Below are 22733 nucleotides of genomic sequence, written 5' to 3'. Positions count from 1 at the left end.
TCGTTGAAAACAGTGTAACTGGATTATAATTTTATGAAGAGTAGTAGATCAATAAATATCTATACCTATTCACATACTTAATGTAATTAATTTTTATTTAATTGATTTAAATGTCATTCAAATAAAGTATTCTGCCGTGACATTATTAAATTGATAAGCTAACATTGAATATGTGGTATTATAACTTATTGTTACACAACTCGATGAAAAACCACTAATTGGTTATAGTCGGTAAATTTATCGCACGCGAAATTGTGTAAGAATAATAAGGTATGTTACTGTTGTACCAAAAATCTAAAAATTTAAAGTCATTGAATTGAATCATTCAAGTTTTTAAGCTTGAGATAAAATTATAAAAAAAATTTTTAAACTGATAGATTACTTACTGAGTGCAGAAGAGAACCGTCTAGTACAATGATTCCATAAGTACTGAATTCAACATTTCTGTGTAAGAGATCACGAGAAAATTCAATCAGCTATAAAAAAAACCTCATTATAAATATGTAATCAATAAAACTGCATAAATATAATATGCACCCGGAAAAAAAGTTTAGATATACGTGAATACAATTTTTCAATTTATTGATTCAAATACTTATATTTTCATATATGTTGATTTAAAAACCATCCCAGATAGCAATCAAGTCGGAATGACTGCTTTGCGATGTCTTTTTGAAGGCGTCCTCAAGAAGTCTTATAATGATTTTTTAAAGGTGTCATTTTTAAGAACTCTTAATTAAGAGTTCTTGAAGATTCCATAAATAGACGTCAGTTTTGTGACGTCTAAATCTATTCTTTGTTTAACTTCTTAATGAAGTCAAAATTAGGAGCTCCTTAAGACGTCATGGTAAATTCATACTGAAGTCTTATTTGCGAAGTTCGCTAGGTGGCTCATTCGACATCTTGAGAACTTCTTTAAGATTTTGATAAGATGTCCAAATCATAAATAGGAAATCATTCAGAACTCATCAAGACGTCATTTGCTATCTGGAATGATATATTCGACATGTAAAACTTCTTAATTTGAGATAGATTAGCACTTCAAGTTGATCTTTTTTCCAACTTTTGTGATTTCAATAGTAAAAAATATGGTTTATTTAGATATTTACGTAGACGAATATTGAGTCACATGAGAATGGTTTTGAAACATAATTTTTACTACGTTTTTACTGAGTTCAAAAAAAGTTAAGAAATCTCTAATTCAAAATCTCTAGATTAGAAGGAAAAACATAGTCAGTATAAGTTTTCAGAATTATGGTTTAGAACGTTCTCATTTGACTCAAAATTCACTCACATAAAGCTTTGAGTCGTCTGAATTTTTTCTTATTAGAATCCCAAAAATTGTGAAGTTCTAATTTGTCTAAAATTTAGAAGTTCTACATGTTGAATTTTTTTGGTATCTTTTTGGAATGGATTTTTCTTAACACGGGTTTAATAATGACCATACAGAGATCTACGTTGATCTCTAAAATGAAAAATTGATCCACGTAAATCTATGTCGATGAATAAAAAAAATTACTGCTTGTTCAGTTTTTGAATCTGTCGTGCATCGATCCAACAGCAAATGAACGTAAAGTGGTGTTTTTTTAAACTAAAAAAAAAAAAAGAAGCCATGAAAAATACATTTTCCCACTACAAATAAATAAATCATTACTTCTTTTGTCGTTTTCGTTACATTGGCAGTCAAAAATACTAAATTTAGTAGTGCTATCAGAGACCACGAGCCACTGTCTGCATATATTAATGTTGGAGGAAATCCATAACTAGTTGTCGTTAATGATATAATCATAAAACGTAGTTGGAAAATAGTTGTTGCAGTTAAATAAATAATACCCAATAAAACAGGAAACGCATAAAAATTTTCAATATCTTGAGATATGTCACATAGTTTTTTATGAACATAGTTCATATTTATTATATCTTCGATGATCGGTTCACCAAGCGGAGTTTTAGTGTCAAAAACAGTTTTACTATTGACGTCTGTGTCAATATTTCCTAGCTTAAGAATTGCATCATTTACCCATTCAACATGTTTGTTAATAATAGTCAGTACTACTGCATATTGAATCAACATCCAACTATTAATAATACATGGTACACTCCAACAAGGCATTGATATTAAAGGAACAGTCCACCCTCCAACAACCATTACTACACAACATAATATCAAATTAATGAAGAATAGAGTACACAGACTGTATATATTTTCAAATTTATGTTCCCTGCGTTTTAAAATATGATGGACACTGTACAGTTCATTCAAACTTTTGATAATCATATTTTGACGTAAAATGAAAAAGAACCATCTGATAATAATAACTAAGTTACTAAATATCACTATGCTTTTTCCGATTACGCGCATAAAAGATGTATGCACGTACATTCGTGACCATAATAATCTATATAGTGATATGATGTATGTTGACATGGTTATTAATAAAAATGCACTGTATAAAAATCCGTAATTTGAAATTTCGAATGGATAAATCTGTTCATTATTTATGTGATCATCACTATCAAAAATTAATGAAACATCCACTTTCCAAGGTGCAAGCCCTGTTATTTTGAAAATAATTAAATAACAGTAGAATAAAATATATTTAACAAAAAAATGAATTTTATGCTGTTGCGAATAATCTTGTATTTCAAAAAATGTTAGCGCCATAATTATAATTAAAGTTAATCCGATGTGTATGAGAAACGCATGGTTCAATTTTATTATAGTCTATAACTGAATTATGTTTATGACCAGACAATTAGTGAAGTCGATTAAATTCTATGTATGCTGACTTTATTGCATTATTTTAATAGCACATTTAATATTGTTACCACTTAAGTAAATTAGTGCATTATAATATAGACATCAGGACAATGTCATCATAATTTTCGATCGATGTATAAATAGTACTGTTCATAAATATGTACTTTGAATTTATGAAGTTTATGTCCACAAGAACTAAATTTTGAAATAATTATGAATACTATTATTTAATTTGGACGAAATTGAATCAAGATAATGAGGTTGGTGACAATAGGACCAAAAATCTGAAAATAATATATTTAAATTATGAAAACAATTTGAGATTTATTAAAATTGTAGCATTATGTACACGGAAAAAAATTTTAGTTGCTACCACAGCACCTGTAGTTGAAGTTATTACAAGTTGGAGTAAAGAAATGCCAACTCCGTCTTGGAATAACCTCAATTACACGTGTAATAACGTTAACTACAGTCATCAATGTTTACTACAATATTAAGTTGTCAGTACTATTTACCTAGCAGCATTTCCCTGGTGGAAATTTTTCGGAATTTTCTCTGAAAAACTGAGTTCTAAAGTTCTAAAGACTTTTTCAGAGTTTCTCAGAGAAAAGTCGGAAAAATTTCCACCAGGGTTACTACATATTGGAGTTCCCACTATACTACGACAATGTTTTACTACAATATTGTGATTAGGAAAACTAGAATTTTATTCCGTGTAATCAACATGTGAATTTACCGATTGTAGTAGAGAACCATCCAATTCAATTACTTTGTACGTACTGAATCTAACATTCCGATGTAAAAGATCCCATGAAAATCCAGTTAACTGCAAAAATTTATATTTTGTATTTTTCATTTCTCATACTGCTATAAAATTACTACCATAGTTGTAATTAATTACCACTCGTTTCACTTCTAAATCAAATACACATCGATCCATAAGTAAATGAACGTATGTAGCGGTATTTTCAAACTGAAAATTGAAAGTAACTTAAAATATAAGTAATATTCAGTTGTCAAAACATCAAAATATTACTTCTCGTTTAATTCTGATGACGTTTGTATTTAATGCCACGAAATTATTGAACGTCATTAAAAATGTTGCAGTACTTTCAATGGCGTCCAAAACGGTATACTCTTCAAAATTGTTTGTAACGATTGCCATGAATAAATAATATAAGTTGAACATCGCTATTGCCATAAAGTAAATTATGGCCATCAACGTCGGAAGTGAATAGAAATCAGACGTTTCACTACAAATATTACATAATTTCATGTCGGTATAATTGATGATTTCAATGTCGGTAACAATCGATTCACCAACAGTGATTTTTTTACTAAATACTGTGTCAAGTTCATTCTCTGTATCCATTTTTCCAATTTTAAGAATTGTTTTGTTTATACTTTTGAACCGTTGAGTTATAAAATTTAAAACCATAGCATACTGTGTCAATACCCAACTACTTATTGTGCATGGTAACATCCACAGTGGCATTTTAAGAGCAAAATACAAAGTAATATTAAGTAAAAGTACCCCACCATAAATGAAAATATTTCCAATAAATATATAGTAGGTGTGATAATCTTTTTCTAATGAATAATATTTACAAATTTTTAAGTAATTATCTACGTCGTAAAGCTCATTAGCAATATTGACAATAGTTTTTTGATGATAAATATAAACGCACCATGTAACAATGACACCAATAATTCCAAACAATCTTACACTCGTCAAAACTATTTTTATTAAATTTGAATTCGAAGCCGGAACTAATACATTAAAAATATATGTCGTTATTATATAAGCACAGAGTAGAAAAATTAAAAAAATATTATATCGAAATCCATATTTCGAAAATTTATATGGATAGGCTTGATTATTTTTATGATTATCATTTCTTAAGATTTTTGAAACACTTATTCCGAATGGCGCCAATCCGAGAATTTTGAAAATAAATAAATTACAGAAAAATATTAAACGTTTCCATAGTAAATTGAAATTATAATTTTTAGAATTACTACGTTTGTGATAAGGATTTCGATCCATAACACTTTTGAATATTGTACTACGTTTCGAATTGTTAAAACAATGGACAATAATTTTATTCAAAAATTGTCGGTAAAATGTAAGTTCATGCGCTTAAATGCTGATACTTATTTAGTTTTGATGCATTAAATATAATTGTTATTTGAATAAGTTATAATAAAATGACGTTAAATGATCAATCATATTTATAATTTATTGATACACTAATTTATAAAATGTAATATTATAAATTACTTTTGAACAGTACGGAAAAGTAAAGAGAAAGAGAATGCAAACACTAGATAACAGATCGGCAATTAATTTCCGATTATTCAAATAAAACATAAGTTATTTTTGAAGAATTTGATGAAAAGAATCTAATTGGCCATAATTGACAAAATTATCGCACACGAAATTGCGTAAGAATAATCAGGTATGTTACGATTGTACCGAAAACCTAAAAGTAAATGATACCATTAAATTAAATAAGTGAATTATCATGATTGGAATTTTAAAAAAATCTTACTGAGTGTAAAAGAGAACCATCTAGTACAATGATTCCATAGGCACTAAATTCAACATTTCTGTGTAAGAGATCGCGCGAAAATTCTATTAGCTGTAACAAATAATATTTTTTTAGTAAAAATACATGAAATTACATACAAGTAATGAATTAAATACTGTTTGTTCTGTTGTTAAATTTGTTGTACACCGATCCAAAAGTAAATGAACATAATGCGCTGTCTTCTTAAACTGAAAAATACAAAAATCATAAAATAGTACATTACACACCTCGGGAGAAAAGTAGGACATTCCAACCCACGTGCGTAATCGCTTACTTGAGTCGTTAGCAAGGAAATTAACCACGTGGATTGAAACGTTCTCCTTTGCTACGGGAAGTTCAAATTTCGATTATATATAATTTTGTTTTTCACAAGAGAAAAATTCAACTTCTTGGCTATGATCTTTTAAGTTTGAAGAGATTTAAACGGGGTTAATTTATACGCCCACGCATGCGCGAATAGCAGTTTCTATCTCGCTTCATTGGGGATATGCACATGAGAAAGCGAGATACTGCTGTTTGCGCATGCGTGAGTGGATCAATTAACCTCATTTAGATCTCTTCGAACTTAAAAGAACATAGCTTTACTCGGTAAACAGTACAAAAATTTGAACTTTCCGCGCAAATATTGTATGAAACTTATTTCTGTTTAGTTAAACAATTAATAGATAATAACTTCTCTTGTAGTTCTGGTGACGCTGGTAGTCAATGCAACTAAATCAAACAATACTATCATAATCCACGAGATACTGTCAGTATACATCAAAACAGGAGGTATCGTCCCATAATTTTTGGTGGTCAGTGACAAAATCAAGTAGCGTAGTTCGTAAATAGTTGTTGTTGCAAAATAAATAATAGCTGATATAATAGGAAGTGCATAGAAATTAGCGACATCATCAGAAATTTTACATAATTTCTTATTAACATAATTAATATTTATTATATCCATAATAATTTCTTCACGAAGTCGAGTTTTTGTGACGAATAATTTTTCAAATTTAATATCGGTATCTATATTTCCCAGTTTAAGAATCATGTCATTCAGACATGCTATGTATTGATGAATAATTGCTAATATTAGTGTATACTGTATCAAAACCCAGCTGATTAAAATACACGGTATACTCCAAAATGTTATTGAAACAAACACATGGGTAACTATTCCTATCAGCAAAATCAAACAACACTGAATAAAGTTTCCAATAAATATAAAGTATATAAAGTAACTGTTCTTCAGCTCGTAATATTTACACCCTTTCAAATAATTATTTATTCTGTAGAGCTCATTAATGATATTAATAATAAGATTTTGACGTAAAATATAAACAAACCACACAATTATACTAACAAGCGCACCCAATATTATCAGAGCTTTTCCAATTATACCCATTGTAGATGCATGGATGTAAATCAGTTCCCAAACAGAAGATGTGTATAGTATTATTAAGTAAGCTGACATAGATATTATTAATAGTACGTTGTATAAAAATTCATAATTTGATACTTGACATAGATAAATTTGTTTGTTATTTTGATCATTATAACTGTCAAAAACACGTGAAACATTTACTCTCCATGGCGCCAATCCTGTTATTTTGAAAATAATCAAATAACAACAAAACAAAATTTTTTTACATAATAGCTGAAAATTATTCGATTTGCTAAATAATTTTTGTCGCATTATTATTGTGAGATAAAGTGAAATAAACAAATAAGTTGAATGTGTTTCGATTGATGGAAAATTTGTGACTGAGTAATATATCTATGAACAATCAATACATTTGTATTTACCTGATTATGCCTCATCTACTACATCATTTTAATAGCCCATTTAATTTTATTGTCACTCAAGCAAATTGGTTCATTTTATTGTTTTTTTAACTCGGAGAAAAAGAATTTAGATCTAGTGAGTCAACGTAGGTTGAACTTTTTTCAAATTTGAGATCTAAATTGATCTCAATAGATATACTTAGATTTATGTAATCATTTTAGTTTTAAAAAAAGTTTTTTTTATAATTATAAGAATATTACTTCTGACGTGTTCTAATCTACATAACATATAGTATGATAGGAACAAAGGTAACGACTAAAAACCTGCAAAGGTATACTGTGTGATCCCAATTTATTTTTTATTATTTTATCACAGGAATATTATATGATATTTAAAATAAAAATTCAATTTTTAGTGATTAGCATATGACTAATGTTGTTACTTATTCACTGTTATTAGTAACAATGTAGAAAACTAGTTTATTTAAATTGAATGAGAATAATCAGATACGTCACTATTGTGCCAAAAACCTGAAAAATTATAATCAATAAATAAATAACTTTTAATATACATAAATTTGTAAAGTTGATTGGTTTGATAGTCATTACATTTTGCAAAAAAGAACCATCAAGATTAATTATTCCATATGTAGTAAATTCCAGATTTCTGCTCATTAGATCACGTAAAAATTCATCTAGCTACAAAAAATTTTTTAAATTTATTTTAAATAATAGTTTTGTATGCAAGTATGTGTATGATATATAAACAATAACTACTGCTTTTTTAGAATTAATATCTTTCTTGCATTGATTTGACAGTAAGCAAACGTACTGTGAAGTTTCTTTGAACTGAAAATTGCGAAATATATTACTTTTGAAATACTTATAAGTATGATGCATATGAGTAATTCAAAATAGTTGAAAAAATTGGGAATATTAGCCTAGTGATTTCTCACTGTTTGAAGAAGTTTTATTTTTCCGTATGAAAATTGATGAGGATATCCCTGGTGGAAATTTTTCGGAATTTTCTCTGAAAAACTCAGTTCTAAAGTTCTAAAGATTTTTTCAGAGTTATTCAGAGAAAAGTCCGAAAAATTTCCATCAGGGATGGTAACTCTATCCGAAAGTTTCAATACAATCTATTCAAATGGTCAAAAACCGCTTCGAAATTAATCGACTTGTATTGGTTGCTATGCGGTTTTTGGATCCTTAGAGTGGAAGCTATGGGTTTATGGATAGGAAAGAACCCAAAAATTTCAAATTAAAATGCTTAAAAATTTCCATTCGAATTTTTTGAGCAGTAATAAAAAAATATATTACTTCTCGTGTAAGCCTGGTTACGTTTGTAGTTAGAGCCACAAAACCAAAGAATACGGCAAAAGACCATAAAATACAGTCTGTGAAAGCAATGATCAAATAATTTGGATCGTTCGAAATCGATTCATTAATCATAAAATAGAAACTGGATGTTGTTAACATAATGAAATAAACAGTGATCAATAAAGTTGGAATCGCATAAAAGTCGGATATGTGGTTACAAATTTTATATAATTGCATATTGGCATTGCTAATGTTAGTAATATCCTTGATGATAGATTCTTGGCATGGAGCTATAGTGACAAATGATATTTCAAATTCATTTTCCCTCTTTATGTTGCCAAGTTTGAGAATTGTTTTATTCATACTCTTTAATAATTGAATGACAATATTCAATATAAGTGTATATTGTGTTAAGATCCAGCTGCTTGTGATAAATTGTGTGTTCCATAACATTGATATGTATGTTGGACTGACAAATATCTCAAGCACAAAAGCAGCAAAACACATTATTAAATTTCCAATGCATATAATATATAAATAAAAGTCATCTTCGAATTTATATTTTTTACAATCTTTCAAATTATTATTAACTCTGTATAAACCATTTACGATGTTAACAATTTTTCGTTGATGTAAAATGTAAATTAACCACATAATAATAAGAGCAAGAGTTCCATATGATAGAATACATCTGTTCATTTTGTATTCCAGAAATGAATCTTTGTGATATTGCTTCCATAAGTTAAATGCAAATGTAATTATACTGTATGAAGAGAAGACAATTATGAGAAAAATATTGTATAAATATCCATACTTTGTAACTTCAACTAGATGCACTTGATTACTATGAAGACTTTTGCTTTCAAAAAAATCGTGGATATTCACTTTCCATGGTGATAATCCAAGTATTTTGAAAACAATTATGTTGCAGTAAAGTAAAATACGCTTGCATGATAAATAAAAATTATTTTTTTCACAAGTGCGACGTTTGTAAAAAAGTTTTTGTTCCATTTATAATGTTGTATTCGTTGACTCATACATACGTTAGGGAAAGAGCTCTGACTCACTGATATTCCCTATGTCCACACATTTGAAGATAATCGTTGATCATAATATTTATGCAACTACTTATCATAATTAAATTTCAGGTTTAAAAAAAACTAATTTAGAAATTACTTTAGTAAATTACATCGTAATACTGTTGATTTATTATTATTAATTATATTACTGCCAGGATAATTGATTAAGGAACAATTGAATTTATTAAATAAATTCCATAATTAAGTATATGTACACATTTAAAATTTTTCTTTTAAACAACAAATTAATAGTCCGCTAATTTATCAAATTTCAAATTAAATTTCCGTATATAAAATTTTTATATATTTTATTTCGATAAATAGTATTGTATGTGATCGATATATATAAATATAAAGCTAATTGACTATTTTTATTGATGTCTACAAACACAACATTTAATCCTTATCATAATAACTATATTTCTATGATGTGATATTGTTAACGAGTTTTTATTAATAGAACGAGATATGTTATGATAGTTCCAAGGATCTAAAAATAAAACACCCAAAAAGTAACATAAATTAATCAATATTTGATTTAACGAAGTAAAGATAAATGAATCATATGAACCCTAATAGCAGTTTTAATCATGTTCTTGAAAAATAGTATATTACACACCTAGGGCAGTAAAGTAAAGGGCCGAGACGAAGCCGGGGTCAACAAACATGTGATCTGAGGCTTTTTTATTTACTTCCCAAGGTGTGTAATATAGTATTTTAATTTTTTCTAGAAAGCAAAGAAGTAGAGGAAAAATGGGACAAAGTAAAGGAGTACGAAAAGTGATTATGACTATAAATTAATTACCAATTGCAAAAGAGAACCATCAATTGAAACAATTCCATAAGTACTGAATTCTAAATCGATATGCAAAAGGTCACGTGAAAATTCTATAAGCTACAACAAATAAAATTTAACATATAATGAATAAAATATACATAATTCACGGAAAGAAAATTATGGCAGCGGTTCCCATAATTTTGTGAAATTTTTTCCTATACCATCATAGGAATTATGACCATAAATTATGGGAGCGGTTCCTATTATTATAGGAATGTTTCCTATAATTATAGGAGTAGTTCCTATAATTATGGGAATGATACCCATAACACTATAGGAATGGTTCCTATAATTATAGGAATGGTTCCTACACGGAGAAAAAAATATCGCCAGAATGACTATCCAATGTATCCTCAAATGACGTATCGTCAGAATAACGATTCGTATACCTAATTTAGGAATACTCTCATATTAATTTAATAATCTATAGTATCGTTAAAGTAAAGATACGTTTTTGGGTTAGGTTAAGTATTCGTTTATTTAATTTAACAATACGACGAATAGCCTTTGTAACGATATGTAGTTTCGTTGATATAAGTATCTGTATAGCCAGCGTGAGGATCCGTATAGCTAAATTGGCTATACGTATCGTTGTTCTCGGTTGCCGGATGCCTAAATACAGAGTTTGCGCAATAGTCATGTCAGCGATTCATAAAATGCCTAAAATAAGGATACGGATCGTCATTTTGACGATCCACTGTGAGGATACTCTGTATAGCTGAATTGGCTATACGGCGTATCGTTAAGTAAGATGACTATACAGCGTATAGCCAGAATAGCGATACGTATACTTAATCTGGCGATATTTTTCTCTCCGTGTATAATTTATAGGAATACTTTCTATAATTTATAGGAATACTTTCTATAATATTATGGGAATGGTTCCTATAATAGTATGGGAACTATTCCCATAATATTATGGGAATGATTCCCATAATGCAATTGGAATGGTTCATATACCATTATGGGAATCATTCCCATAATATTAGGGGAATAGTTCCCATACTATTATAGGAACCATTCCTATAATATTATGGGAATGCTTCCCATATTATCATGAAAAAATTAATTTAAAGAAGTGTAGTAATCACTTCTACAATACACAGAAATATTATTAAACATAAAAACAAAAATTCAAACATTGAAAAAAAAAATCGTATTTGGCAAAAAAACATTAAAATTTTTAACAAGAATTTTTTGTCAGCACAAAACATTCAAGAAAATTTAAATTTTGGGAAATTTCTACACTATTGTGCAAAAAAAAAATTTTATGATATTATAGGGATGGTTCCCATAACATTATGGGAATAGTTCCCATTATATTATAGGAATAGTTCCTATACCAATATGGGAATGTTTCCCATAATGATATGGGAACCATTCCCATAATGGTATGGGAACTATTCTCATACTATTATGGGGATGGTTCTCATAATATATGGGAACCATCCCTATAGTAGTATAGGTACTATTCCCATACCATTATGGGAACCATTCCCATAATGCATAGCAAAACTTCCCATAATTTTCTTTCCGTGTTTCATTTTTTAAAAATTACCGTTTCTTCAGTTTTTTGACCAACTGCATTCTGGTCTAGTAGTAAATGAACATAATATGCCATTTTCTTGAGCTAAACAAACAAAAATAGTGAAAAAATATAAACTTTTATTCAACGCATTTTAAAAAACTATTTACTTCTCTTTTAATTTTCGCAGTGTAAGTTATTAAGACAAGGAAATTGGTAATTATCTTGGCAATTGCTAGCCCAAAAAGTATATGAACCAAAACACATGGAAACTTTTGGACGTCAATAGTAAATGACATGTACACAGAATACAAATATAATGTGCATGATGCAATAAAATAAATAATGGCTAATAATGTTGGGATTGCATAAAAATCGGAAAGTTTGCCACAAATGTCACATAATTTCATATTAACATGATTAATGTTAACAATATCTGCAGTAATTGAATCACTAAGTCGACTTTTCATCACAAATAACGTTTTCAATTCAATTTCGGTGTTTATATTGCCAAGCCTAATAATCATCACATTGATATTTTTGAATCGTTGATAGATGGTGTTTAATAATAACGCGTACTGTGTCAAAACCCAGCTGCATATAGAACTCGAAGAAATCCAAATTGGAGATGTAATAGATAAATTAACAAATAATGAAAGACAGACAGATAAAGTCGAAATAAAAAAATTCACTAAAAACATAGCGTTCATACAATAATTATTTTCAAAATTATAATGCTTACATATTTTCAAAATATTATCTATTATCTTTATTTCATTTATGATTTTGGCAATTAGTTTTTCCCGTAAAATATTTATTGACCAAACCGTAATGACGTTTACACATCCAAGTATTATTAGACTTATTTCTACGATTTTTGAAAATTTTAATTCTATATCTAGAGTCCATAACTTCATTTTTAGTATAACTGTTATATACAATAACACAAGAAAAATATATAATATATTAATAAGATATCCGTAATTAGAAGTAATATTTGCGATTACTGATATATTTTTATAATCGTCTTGTTCAAAAATTTTGGCAATGTTCACTTTCCATGGCGCCAACCCCATTATTTTGAAAATAACTAAATGACAGTTAAATAAAATACGTCTCCACATAATTGATGTAATTAGTATTTTTGATTTTGATTACGTTTGTGAATAATTTTTTTAAATTACGCAAATATTTTTATAATAAATTTGCAAACTATATAGGCGACATTTCAGTCTATATTTCGACGGAAAAAAAGTTTCTTACTGAATTAAACTTTTATGATGTGCACCGATCAATATTATTAATGATTGTTATTTTTCATGCTTATATATTCCATGACGGCAGAAAAACATCTGATATAGTGCTACTTTTTAAAATTAATTTTCAGTGATTACAATGATGGTCGTTTAGTTTAATGATGATAATTTCTTTAGAGTTTGATAAAATCTTAATCAATTGTTATTTCGTTCATTTGCTGAGTAGAAATTATAGTCAACTGTTGTGTATAAAAAGGCCGTTCATGACTTTGTTTGCTGACATTGAAAAAAAAAACAATTATAATAAAAATTACTGATATTAAAATATTATCAAAGTGGTACAATTTTTGTATCAGTTTTCACGCATGCTCAAACCAACCGTTAAATGTAAACAGTGATGGCTAAGTTAAATTAGATTTTTTATTTTCAGATTGATCACTTTCATTTTTAGTTTTATTTATTTTGAAATAAATATATAACAAATTAGAATTGTTTTTACTTGATATACAATAAAATTAAGGGCGTTTCAGTTTTTGATGTAAGGTAACAACAAAATCAAACAAATTTCTAGATTATAACTGTATTAATTTGGATATTTTATTAACGTGTTCTAATCTACATAACATATAGTATGATAGGAATAAAGGTACACGGAGAAAAATGCAAATCAAAATTAAATAATCATTACAATCACAATGAAAAATTTGCGATCTCAAATAAAAAATTACAACCCATAAAAAAAGTACGATGATTTGTAGAAAATTAGTTTTTTATTTCAATTATTACTATCTAGATTGTAATTTTCACTTATCATATTAATTACAATACAGCTTCGTTAAGTTTTCGCATGGAAAAAATAAGATATTTACTTATTCATATGAAAATAGTTCAATGTTACAAAAAGTAGAAATTGTTTTCAGAATTATTAAAAGTTAGTACATTAGTCACAATTTTTGTTTCGTAGTTGATGAATATTACATCTCCAATGTAATTCTACGGAGGTTACTATACATTTTAGAATGTCGGTAAGACAAATTGCTACTCCAGGAAGTAAAATTATTATTTGAGATTGTAAAAATTACTATCCGGAATACATCTTTCACAAAGCGCGTTAACTAGTATTTACTAAGTACAATAGTACAAATTATGGGTACATTATAATTTTTATTTATCGCTAGTAAATTGTATTTTGAATGTAGTTATTTTGATAATGAATAGAAATTATTATTCTAAATAATATGTTGTAATTTTCACTTTGAGTTTTGTAGAAGTTTTGATTTTGTTTTTAACGTTTCAAGATTACTTCTCGGATTGTAATTTTGTTTTCAAATTTAGTAAAAATTACTTAATTTTTTTTTTCCGTGTAAGAACTAAGAACCTGCGTAGGTGCACTGTGTGATCCCAATTTATTTCTTATTATTTTATCACAGGAATATTATAGGATATTTAAAATAAAAATTAAATTTTTAGTGATGAGCATATGACTAATTTTGTTGCTTATTCACTGTTATTAGTAACAATGTAGAAAGCTAGCTTATTTAAGTTGAATGAGAATAATCAGATACGTCACTATTGTGCCAAAAACCTGAAAAATTATAATCAATAAATAAATGACTTTTAATATACATAAATTTGTAAAGTTGATTGGTTTGATAGTCATTACATTTTGCAGAAAAGAACCATCGAGATTAATTATTCCATACGTGGTAAATTCAAGATTTCTGCTCATTAGATTACGTAAAAATTCATCTAGCTACAAAAAATTTTTTTAATTTATTTTAAACAATAGTTTTGTAAACAAGTATGTATATAATATATAAATAATAACTACTGCTTTTTTTGTATTAATATCAATCTTGCATTGATTTGACAGTAAGCAAATGTACTGTGAAGTTTCTTTGAACTGAAAATTGCGAAACATATTACTTTTAAAATACTTATAAGTATGATGCATATGGTAATTCAAAATAAGTGTAGAAAATTGTGAATTTTTATAGCTAAATACGGTGATCTGTTTGAAAAAATAAACAGAAATAAATTTCACATTATCTAAATACATTAGTTAAAAACATTAACAATCAGTTAACGTTCACTGACTTAATCAATCGCATATTTGGGACTATTTGTCTAGTGACATTTTGCCCCGCACGAAAAAATATATATCCCGGCAAAATACATAAAATATATCCATCTTATATCTTTAGTATTGTCGTATGTATGCTATTTTGCCGGCATATATTCCCGGATATATCTTTTTTTGTGTGGGACTGCTTGAAGTAGTTTTTCAGATTAAATTGAGAGTATTTTAATATAAGATATAATCCCACATGGAAAAAAATTGTAGTTCTCCCCACCACAGTATGGTAATAAAACATTGTTTTATGTTTTTTATTATTCCCTCTGACCCATGAGTCCCCCACAGGGGGGCACATTAAAAGGGAAAACAAACCCGAATCAGTGGTAAGAAATAAATATATTTTACCTTTTAAATAAATATATTACCTCTCGTGTAAGCCTGGTGACGTTTGTAGTTAGAGCCACAAAACCAAAGAATACGGCAAAAAAATATAAAATACAGTCTATGCAAGAAACGATTAAAAAATTTGGATCATTCGAACTCCATTCATTAATCATAAAATAGAAATTAGTTGTTGTTATCACAATGAAATAAACAGTGATCAATAAAGTTGGGATCGCATAAAAATCAGATATGTGGTTACAAATTTTATATAATTGCATATTGGCATCGCTGATATTAGTAATATCCTTCATGATAGATTTTTCGTATGGAGGTAAAGTGACAAATGATATTTCGAATTCATTTTCCGGCTTTATATTGCCAAGTTTGAGAATTGCTTTATTCATACTCTTTAATAATTGAAAGACAATATTCAGTATCAGTGAGTATTGAGTTAAGATCCAGCTGCTTGTGATAAATTGTGTGTTCCATAATACTGATGTGTATATTGGACTGACAAATATCTCAAGCATTAAAATACCAAAACACATTATTAAATTTCCAGTCGGTATAATATATAAACAAAAGTCATCTTCAAATTTGTATTTTTTACAACTTTTCATATTATTGTTAATTCTGTGTAAACCGTTTACGATGTTGACAATTTTTTGTTGTTGTAAAATATAAATTAACCACATAATACTAAGAGCAAGAGTTCCATATAATAGAAGACATGTGTTCATTTTGCATTCCACAATTGAATCTTTGTGATGTAGCTCCCATAAGTTCAATGCAAATGTAATTATACTGTATGAAGATAAGACAAATATGAGAAAAATATTGTATAAATATCCGTACTTTGTAACTTCAACTAGATGCACTTGATTACTATGAAGATTGTTGCTTTCAAAAAAATTGTGGATATTCACTTTCCATGGTGATAATCCAAATATTTTGAAAACAATTAAATTGTAGTAAAGTATAATACGCTTGCATAATAAATAAAAATTAATTTTTTCACAAGAGCGACGTTTATAAAAAAATTTTTGCTCCATTTGTAATATTGTATTCGTTAACTCATACACACGTTAGGAAAAGAGCTCTGACTCACTGATATTCCCTATGTCCACACATTTGAAAGTAATCGTTGATCATGATATTTATGCAACTACTTATCATAATTAGATTTCAGGTTGAAAAAAAACTAATTTAGAAATTACTTTAATAAATAACATCGTTATGTTGTTGATTTTTCATTGATGATAATACTATCAGGATAATTAATTGAGGAACAACTGAATTATATTATATAAATTTCATTATTGAGTATATTTACATATTTTAAATTTTTCTTTCAAACAAATAATTAACAATGTGTCAATAGATCAAATTTTCAATGGAATTTTTACAGATACACTGAGAAGAAAAAACGCTTTTATCAAGAACATTTACTTGATACGAGAACATATATTCTTGATAATTTATAGGGACATATAATTTTGTCTCAAGAGTTTATGGAATTGAGAGAAAAAATTTTACTTCTCTAGGAGTGTAATATACTATTATTTAATTCAAGTAAAGCTATTCTTTTGTTTACTCATAATATAATATCAAATTCATATAATAACAAAATTAAATTTTTATTTTCAGTTTGATCACTTTCATTTTTAGTTTTATTTATTTTAAAATAAATATATAACAAATTAGAATTGTTTTTACTTGATAAACAATAAAATTAAGGGCGTTTCAAATTTTGATGTAAGGTAACAACAAAATCAAACAAATTTCTAGATTATAACTGTATTAATTTGGATATTTTATTAACGTGTTCTAATCTACATAACATATAGTATGATAGGAATAAAGGTACACGGAGAAAAATGCAAGTCAAAATTAAATAATAATTACAATCACAACGAAAAATTTGCTATCTCAAATAAAAAATTACAGTCCATAAAAAAAAATTACGATGATGTGTAGAAAATTAGTTTTTTATTTCAATTATTACTATCTACATTGTAATTTTCACTTATCATGTTAATTACAATACAGCTTCGTTAAGTTTTCGCTTGAAAAAAATAAGATATTTAATTGTTCATATGAAAATAGTTCAATATTACAAAAAGTAGAAATTGTTTTCAGAATTATTAAAAGTTAGTATATTAGTCGCAATTTTTGTTTCGTAGTTGATGAATATTACATCTCCCATGTAATTCTACGTAGGTTACTGTACATTTTAGAATGTCGGTAAGACAAATTGCTACTCCGGGAGATAAAATTACTATTTGAGATTGTAAAAATTACTATCTGGAATACATCTTTCACAAAGCGCGTTAACTAATATTTACTCAGTACAATAGTACAAATTATTGGTACATTATAATTTTTATTTGTCGCTAGTAAATTTTATTTTGAATATAGTAATTTTTATAATCAATAGAAATTATTATTTTAAATAATATGTTGTAATTTTCACTTTGAGTTTTGTAGAAATTTTGATTTTGTTTTTAAAATTTCAAGATTACTTCTCGGATTGTAATTTTTTCCTCGAATTCAGTAAAAATTACTTAATTTTTTTCTCCGTGTCAGAATTAAAAACTTGCATAGGTGCACTGTGTGATCCCAATTTATTTTTTATTATTTTATCACAGGAATATTATATGATATTTAAAATAAAAATTAAATTTTTAGTGATGAGCATATGACTAATTTTGTTGCTCATTCCCTGTTATTAGTAACAATGTAGAAAGCTAGTTTAATCAAGTTGAATGAGAATAATCAGATACGTCACTATTGTGCCAAAAACCTGAAAAATTATAATCAATATATAAATAACTTTTAATATAAATAAATTTTTAAAGTTGATTGGTTTGATAGTCATTACATTTTGCAGAAAAGAACCATCGAGATTGATTATTCCATATGTGGTAAATTCCAGATTTCTGCTCGATAGATTACGTAAAAATTCATCTAGCTACAAAAAATTTTTTAAATTTATTTTAAACAATAGTTTTGTATACAAGTATGTATATAATGTATAAATAATAACTACTGTTTTTGTAGTATTAATATCAATCTTGCATTGATCTAAGAGTAAGCAAACGTACTGTGAAGTTTCTTTGAACTGAAAATTGCGAAATATATTACTTTTAAGATACTTATAAGTATGATGCATATGAATAATTCAAAATAGTTGGAAAAATTGGGAATGTTACACGGAGAGAAATTAATTATTGTATCTACTATACAAAAATTGTAATTTTAACTATCTAAAATGGTAATAACATTTTTCAGTGGTTATAATGATCAGTATTGCAATTGAAAATGATAACAGTTACAATTGATGATGGTAACGGTTACTATCGGAGATGCTAATTGTAATTATTAAAAATTATAATTGTTACAATAAAAGATGGTAACTGTTACCATTCAAAGTTGTGAAAATTCTTAACTAAGAATGTGTGTGTGCTCGCGTGAGTGTGTACATGAGTGCGCTCGAGCGTGTGTGTGCATGTGTACGTGCGAGGGTATATGTGTGCACGTGTGTGTACATGTGGTCGCGCGGGTGTGTGCGCACCCGTGTGCATGTGTGTGTGTGCATTTGTACGTGCGTGTGTGCATGTGTGCGGGTAAGTGTGCGCATGTGTGCAGGTGTGCGGGTGGGCGTGTGCAGGTGTGCGGGTGAGTGTGTGACCCCGTATTTATGTGCATGTGTGCGTGCATGTGCACGTGCGTAAATATATGTATGCATTTGTGTGTGTGTGTGAAATTAATCACTTCCCCAGTTGTTCAAATTACACATAGACAAGCGTCTGACTGTAACGTTTATATTTTAATTTTTTATTAGCTTAGATGGTCATCATTATTTTGGCTGATAGTAACCATTACCATCAGGTTATTAAGAATTACGATTTTTTATAATAGTAGTAATTATTTAAGATAATAACAGTTATAATTTCTGGTTATCATAAATAATTGTAAACTTTACCATACAGATGGTAGACACTACCATTCAGATTGTTTATTTAATAATTTAAATGATATTATCAATTATATAATTCAGTTTAAAAATTGTACTATAACTTGATGGTAACTTTTACCATAAAATTTTCTCCCCGTAGTCTAGTGATTTTTCACTGTTTGAAGAAGTTTCCTTTTTCCGTATGAACGGAAATACAATATAGTACGACTACTACATAAATAGTACTGACAACTAAACATTGTACACTGAGAAAAAAAAATACTATTTTCCAAATAAGAATTTCTTGGTTCAAGAAATCCGTTTAAAATATTTATTTTGTTATTATTAATTATCAATTTCTTGAGAAAAGAGGATCAAATTTATTCTTGTCATTATATGAATTTGATATTATATTATGAGTAAACAAAAGAATAGCTTTACTCCCTAGCAGATCCGAATTACGGTAAATTACAGCAATTTACCGTAAATTACCGCAACTTACCGTAATTTCGCCGAAAATCTACGGTAATTTACCGTATATTACCGTGATTTACCGCAATTTACCATGAATTGTGGCAAATTACCTACGTTACGGTAATTTACGGTAAATTACCGTAGATTATCGGCGAAATTACGGTAAGTTGCGGTAATTTACGGTAAATTGCTGTAATTTACCGTAATTCGGATCAGCTAGGGTAACATCTAACACCGCAAAATAAGATCATACTACGGGAAAAATAGCGTAAATATACTGGAATAAAAATAGGGCATTCTATATTGATGAATGTAGATCGAATTATTAATTTTTTACATTTATTAGAAAAAATCAAAGTAGATCGAAAAATTAAAAAATTATTAAATTGTATAGATTCTAATCTATACCTTCAATGTAAGAAAATCTAAGTTATCTGAATACTTGTAATGATATCAATGTAGATCTACAATTTGAAAGTTCGGTCAACACTGATGAGAACAGATTTCTTTACGATTTGAATAATATCCAGCACTACACAATACCATATCTTAAAGACACGGTACCGAAATGTCAAGTAAAGACAGTTGTTTACAGTCAAATATCCGATTATCAACAGACATTCCAGTGAAAAGCTTCACATTACAGTAAAATACAGCAAATTTACCGCAATTATATGGTGAAATACCGCAATTTAACAAAACTTCTACGGTAAAGTACTGCACTGTTACCACAACTTTACGGCGAAAATGCGGCATTTTTACCGTAAACTACCGTACTTTCACCGCAACATTGCCGCCAATTTACCGCAGCTTCACCGCAAATTTGCGGCATTTCGCCGTAAATTACGGCAATTTACCGTAATTTGTCGTAGATTACCGTAATTTACGGTAATTCTGCTAGACGCCGTAAATTACGGCAAATTACGGTAAATCACTGTGTTTACCGTAATTCGGATCCGCTAGGGCTTGAATTAAAGAAAAATTATTTCTTTCAATTCTACGAATTCTTGAGACAAAATTATATATTCTTGAAAATTATCAAGAATATATGTTCTTGTATCAAGAAAATGTTCTTAATGAAAGTATTTTTTTTTCTCAGTGTATTCATTCCCTAGTACAATGTAGTCAAATACTTAAACATTTCCATTTGAATTTTTTGAGTAGTGATAAAAAATATATTACCTCTCGTGTAAGCCTGGTGACGTTTGTAGTTAGAGCCACAAAACCAAAGAATACGGCAAAAAAATTTAAAATAGTGTCTATGCCAGAAACGTTTAAAAAATTTGGATCATTCAAACTCCATTCATTAATCATAAAATGAAAATTAGTTGTTGTTAACACAATGAAATAAACAGTGATCAACAAAGTTGGGATCGCATAAAAATCAGATATGTGGTTACAAATTTTATATAATTGCATATTGGCATCGCTGATATTAGTAATATCCTTGATGATAGATTCTTGGCATGGAGGTAAAGTGACAAATGATATTTCGAATTCATTTTCCGGCTTTATATTGCCAAGTTTGAGAATTTCTTTATTCATACTCTTTAATAATTGAAAGACAATATTCAATATAAGTGTATATTGAATTAAGATCCAGCTGCTTGTGATAAATTGTGTGATCCATAATACTGATGTGTATATTGGACTGACAAATATCTTAAGCATTAAAATACCAAAACACATTATTAAATTTCCAGTCGGTATAATATATAAATAAAAATCATCTTCAAATTTATATTTTTTACAATCGTTCAAATTATTATTAACTCTGTATAAACCGTTTACGATGTTGACAATTTTTTGTTGTTGTAAAATATAAATTAACCACATAATACTAAGAGCAAAAGTTCCATATAATAGAAGACATGTGTTAATTTTGCTTTCCACAATTAAACCTTGGTAATGTAACCCCCATAAGTTCAATGTAAATGTAATTATACTGTATGAAGATAAGACAATTATGAGAAAAATATTGTATAAATATCCGTACTTTGTAACTTCAACTAGATGCACTTGATTACTATGAAGGTTTTTGCTTTCAAAAAAATTGTGGATATTCACTTTCCATGGTGATAATCCAAATATTTTGAAAACAATTAAATTGTAGTAAAGTATAATACGCTTGCATAATAAATAAAAATTAATTTTTTCACAAGAGCGACGTTTATAAAAAAGTTTTTGCTCCATTTATAATATTGTATTCGTCGACTCATACACACGTTAGGAAAAGAGCTCTGACTGACTGATATTCTCTATGTCCACACATTTGAAAGTAATCATTGATCACGATATTTATGCAACTACTTATCATAATTAGATTTCCAGTTGAAAAAAAATTATTTCAATAAATAAAATCGTAATATTGTTTATTCATTATTAATCATATTACTACCAGGACAATTAAATACGTTAGGAAAAGAGCTCTGACTGATATTCCCGATGTCCACACATTTGAAGATAATCGTTGATCATAATACTCATGCAACTACTTATTATAATTAAATTTCAGGTTGAAAAAAAACTAATTCAAAAATTACTTTAGTAAATTACATCGTAATATTGTTAATTATATTACTGCCAGTATAATTGAGTAAGAATCAATTGAATTTATTAAATAAATTCCATAATTAAGAATATTTACATACTTAAAATTTTTATTTCAAACAACAAATTAATAATGTGTCAATAGATCAAATT

The 22733-nt window shown here is 27.9% G+C and overlaps 2 protein-coding genes across 2 annotated transcripts; both read right to left on the bottom strand.

Annotated features, from left to right (window-relative positions):
• Nucleotides 1–205: 205 nt before the first annotated feature.
• LOC130673307 (gustatory and pheromone receptor 32a-like) lies at nt 206–2149 on the bottom strand. Its single transcript, XM_057478281.1, has 4 exons — nt 1655–2149; nt 1520–1591; nt 387–476; nt 206–294 (listed from the first exon to the last, which is right to left on the bottom strand). The coding sequence occupies exons 1-4, from the start codon at nt 2147–2149 to the stop codon at nt 238–240; spliced, it is 714 nt and encodes a 237-aa protein (XP_057334264.1). The 3' UTR covers nt 206–237.
• A 1318-nt stretch (nt 2150–3467) lies between these two features.
• Nucleotides 3468–4133, bottom strand: LOC130673304 (uncharacterized). Its single transcript, XM_057478279.1, has 3 exons — nt 3798–4133; nt 3663–3734; nt 3468–3587 (listed from the first exon to the last, which is right to left on the bottom strand). The coding sequence occupies exons 1-3, from the start codon at nt 4131–4133 to the stop codon at nt 3468–3470; spliced, it is 528 nt and encodes a 175-aa protein (XP_057334262.1).
• Between the last annotated feature and the right edge of the window lie 18600 nt (nt 4134–22733).

Source organism: Microplitis mediator, chromosome 8 (assembly GCF_029852145.1).
Source record: "Microplitis mediator isolate UGA2020A chromosome 8, iyMicMedi2.1, whole genome shotgun sequence".
NCBI lineage: Eukaryota > Metazoa > Arthropoda > Insecta > Hymenoptera > Braconidae > Microplitis > Microplitis mediator.
This window is presented reverse-complemented; position numbering and strand designations above follow the sequence as displayed.

Bases quoted from the DNA above. Each gene is read 5' to 3' on its own strand.
- LOC130673304 (XM_057478279.1), bottom strand. From the start codon at position 4,133: ATGGATACAGAGAATGAACTTGACACAGTATTTAGTAAAAAAATCACT. The intron at 3,735-3,797 runs GTAATATTTTGA...TTCAATTTTCAG, and splicing joins TCATCAGAATTAAACGAGAA to TTTGAAAATACCGCTACATA. The intron at 3,588-3,662 runs GTAATTAATTAC...AAATTTTTGCAG, and splicing joins ATTTAGAAGTGAAACGAGTG to TTAACTGGATTTTCATGGGA.
- LOC130673307 (XM_057478281.1), bottom strand. From the start codon at position 2,149: ATGGTTGTTGGAGGGTGGACTGTTCCTTTAATATCAATGCCTTGTTGG. The intron at 477-1,519 runs GTAATTTTTTTT...TTTTTTTTATAG, and splicing joins ATTCAAAAACTGAACAAGCA to CTGATTGAATTTTCTCGTGA. The intron at 295-386 runs GTAAGTAATCTA...TTAAATTTTTAG, and splicing joins ACGGTTCTCTTCTGCACTCA to ATTTTTGGTACAACAGTAAC.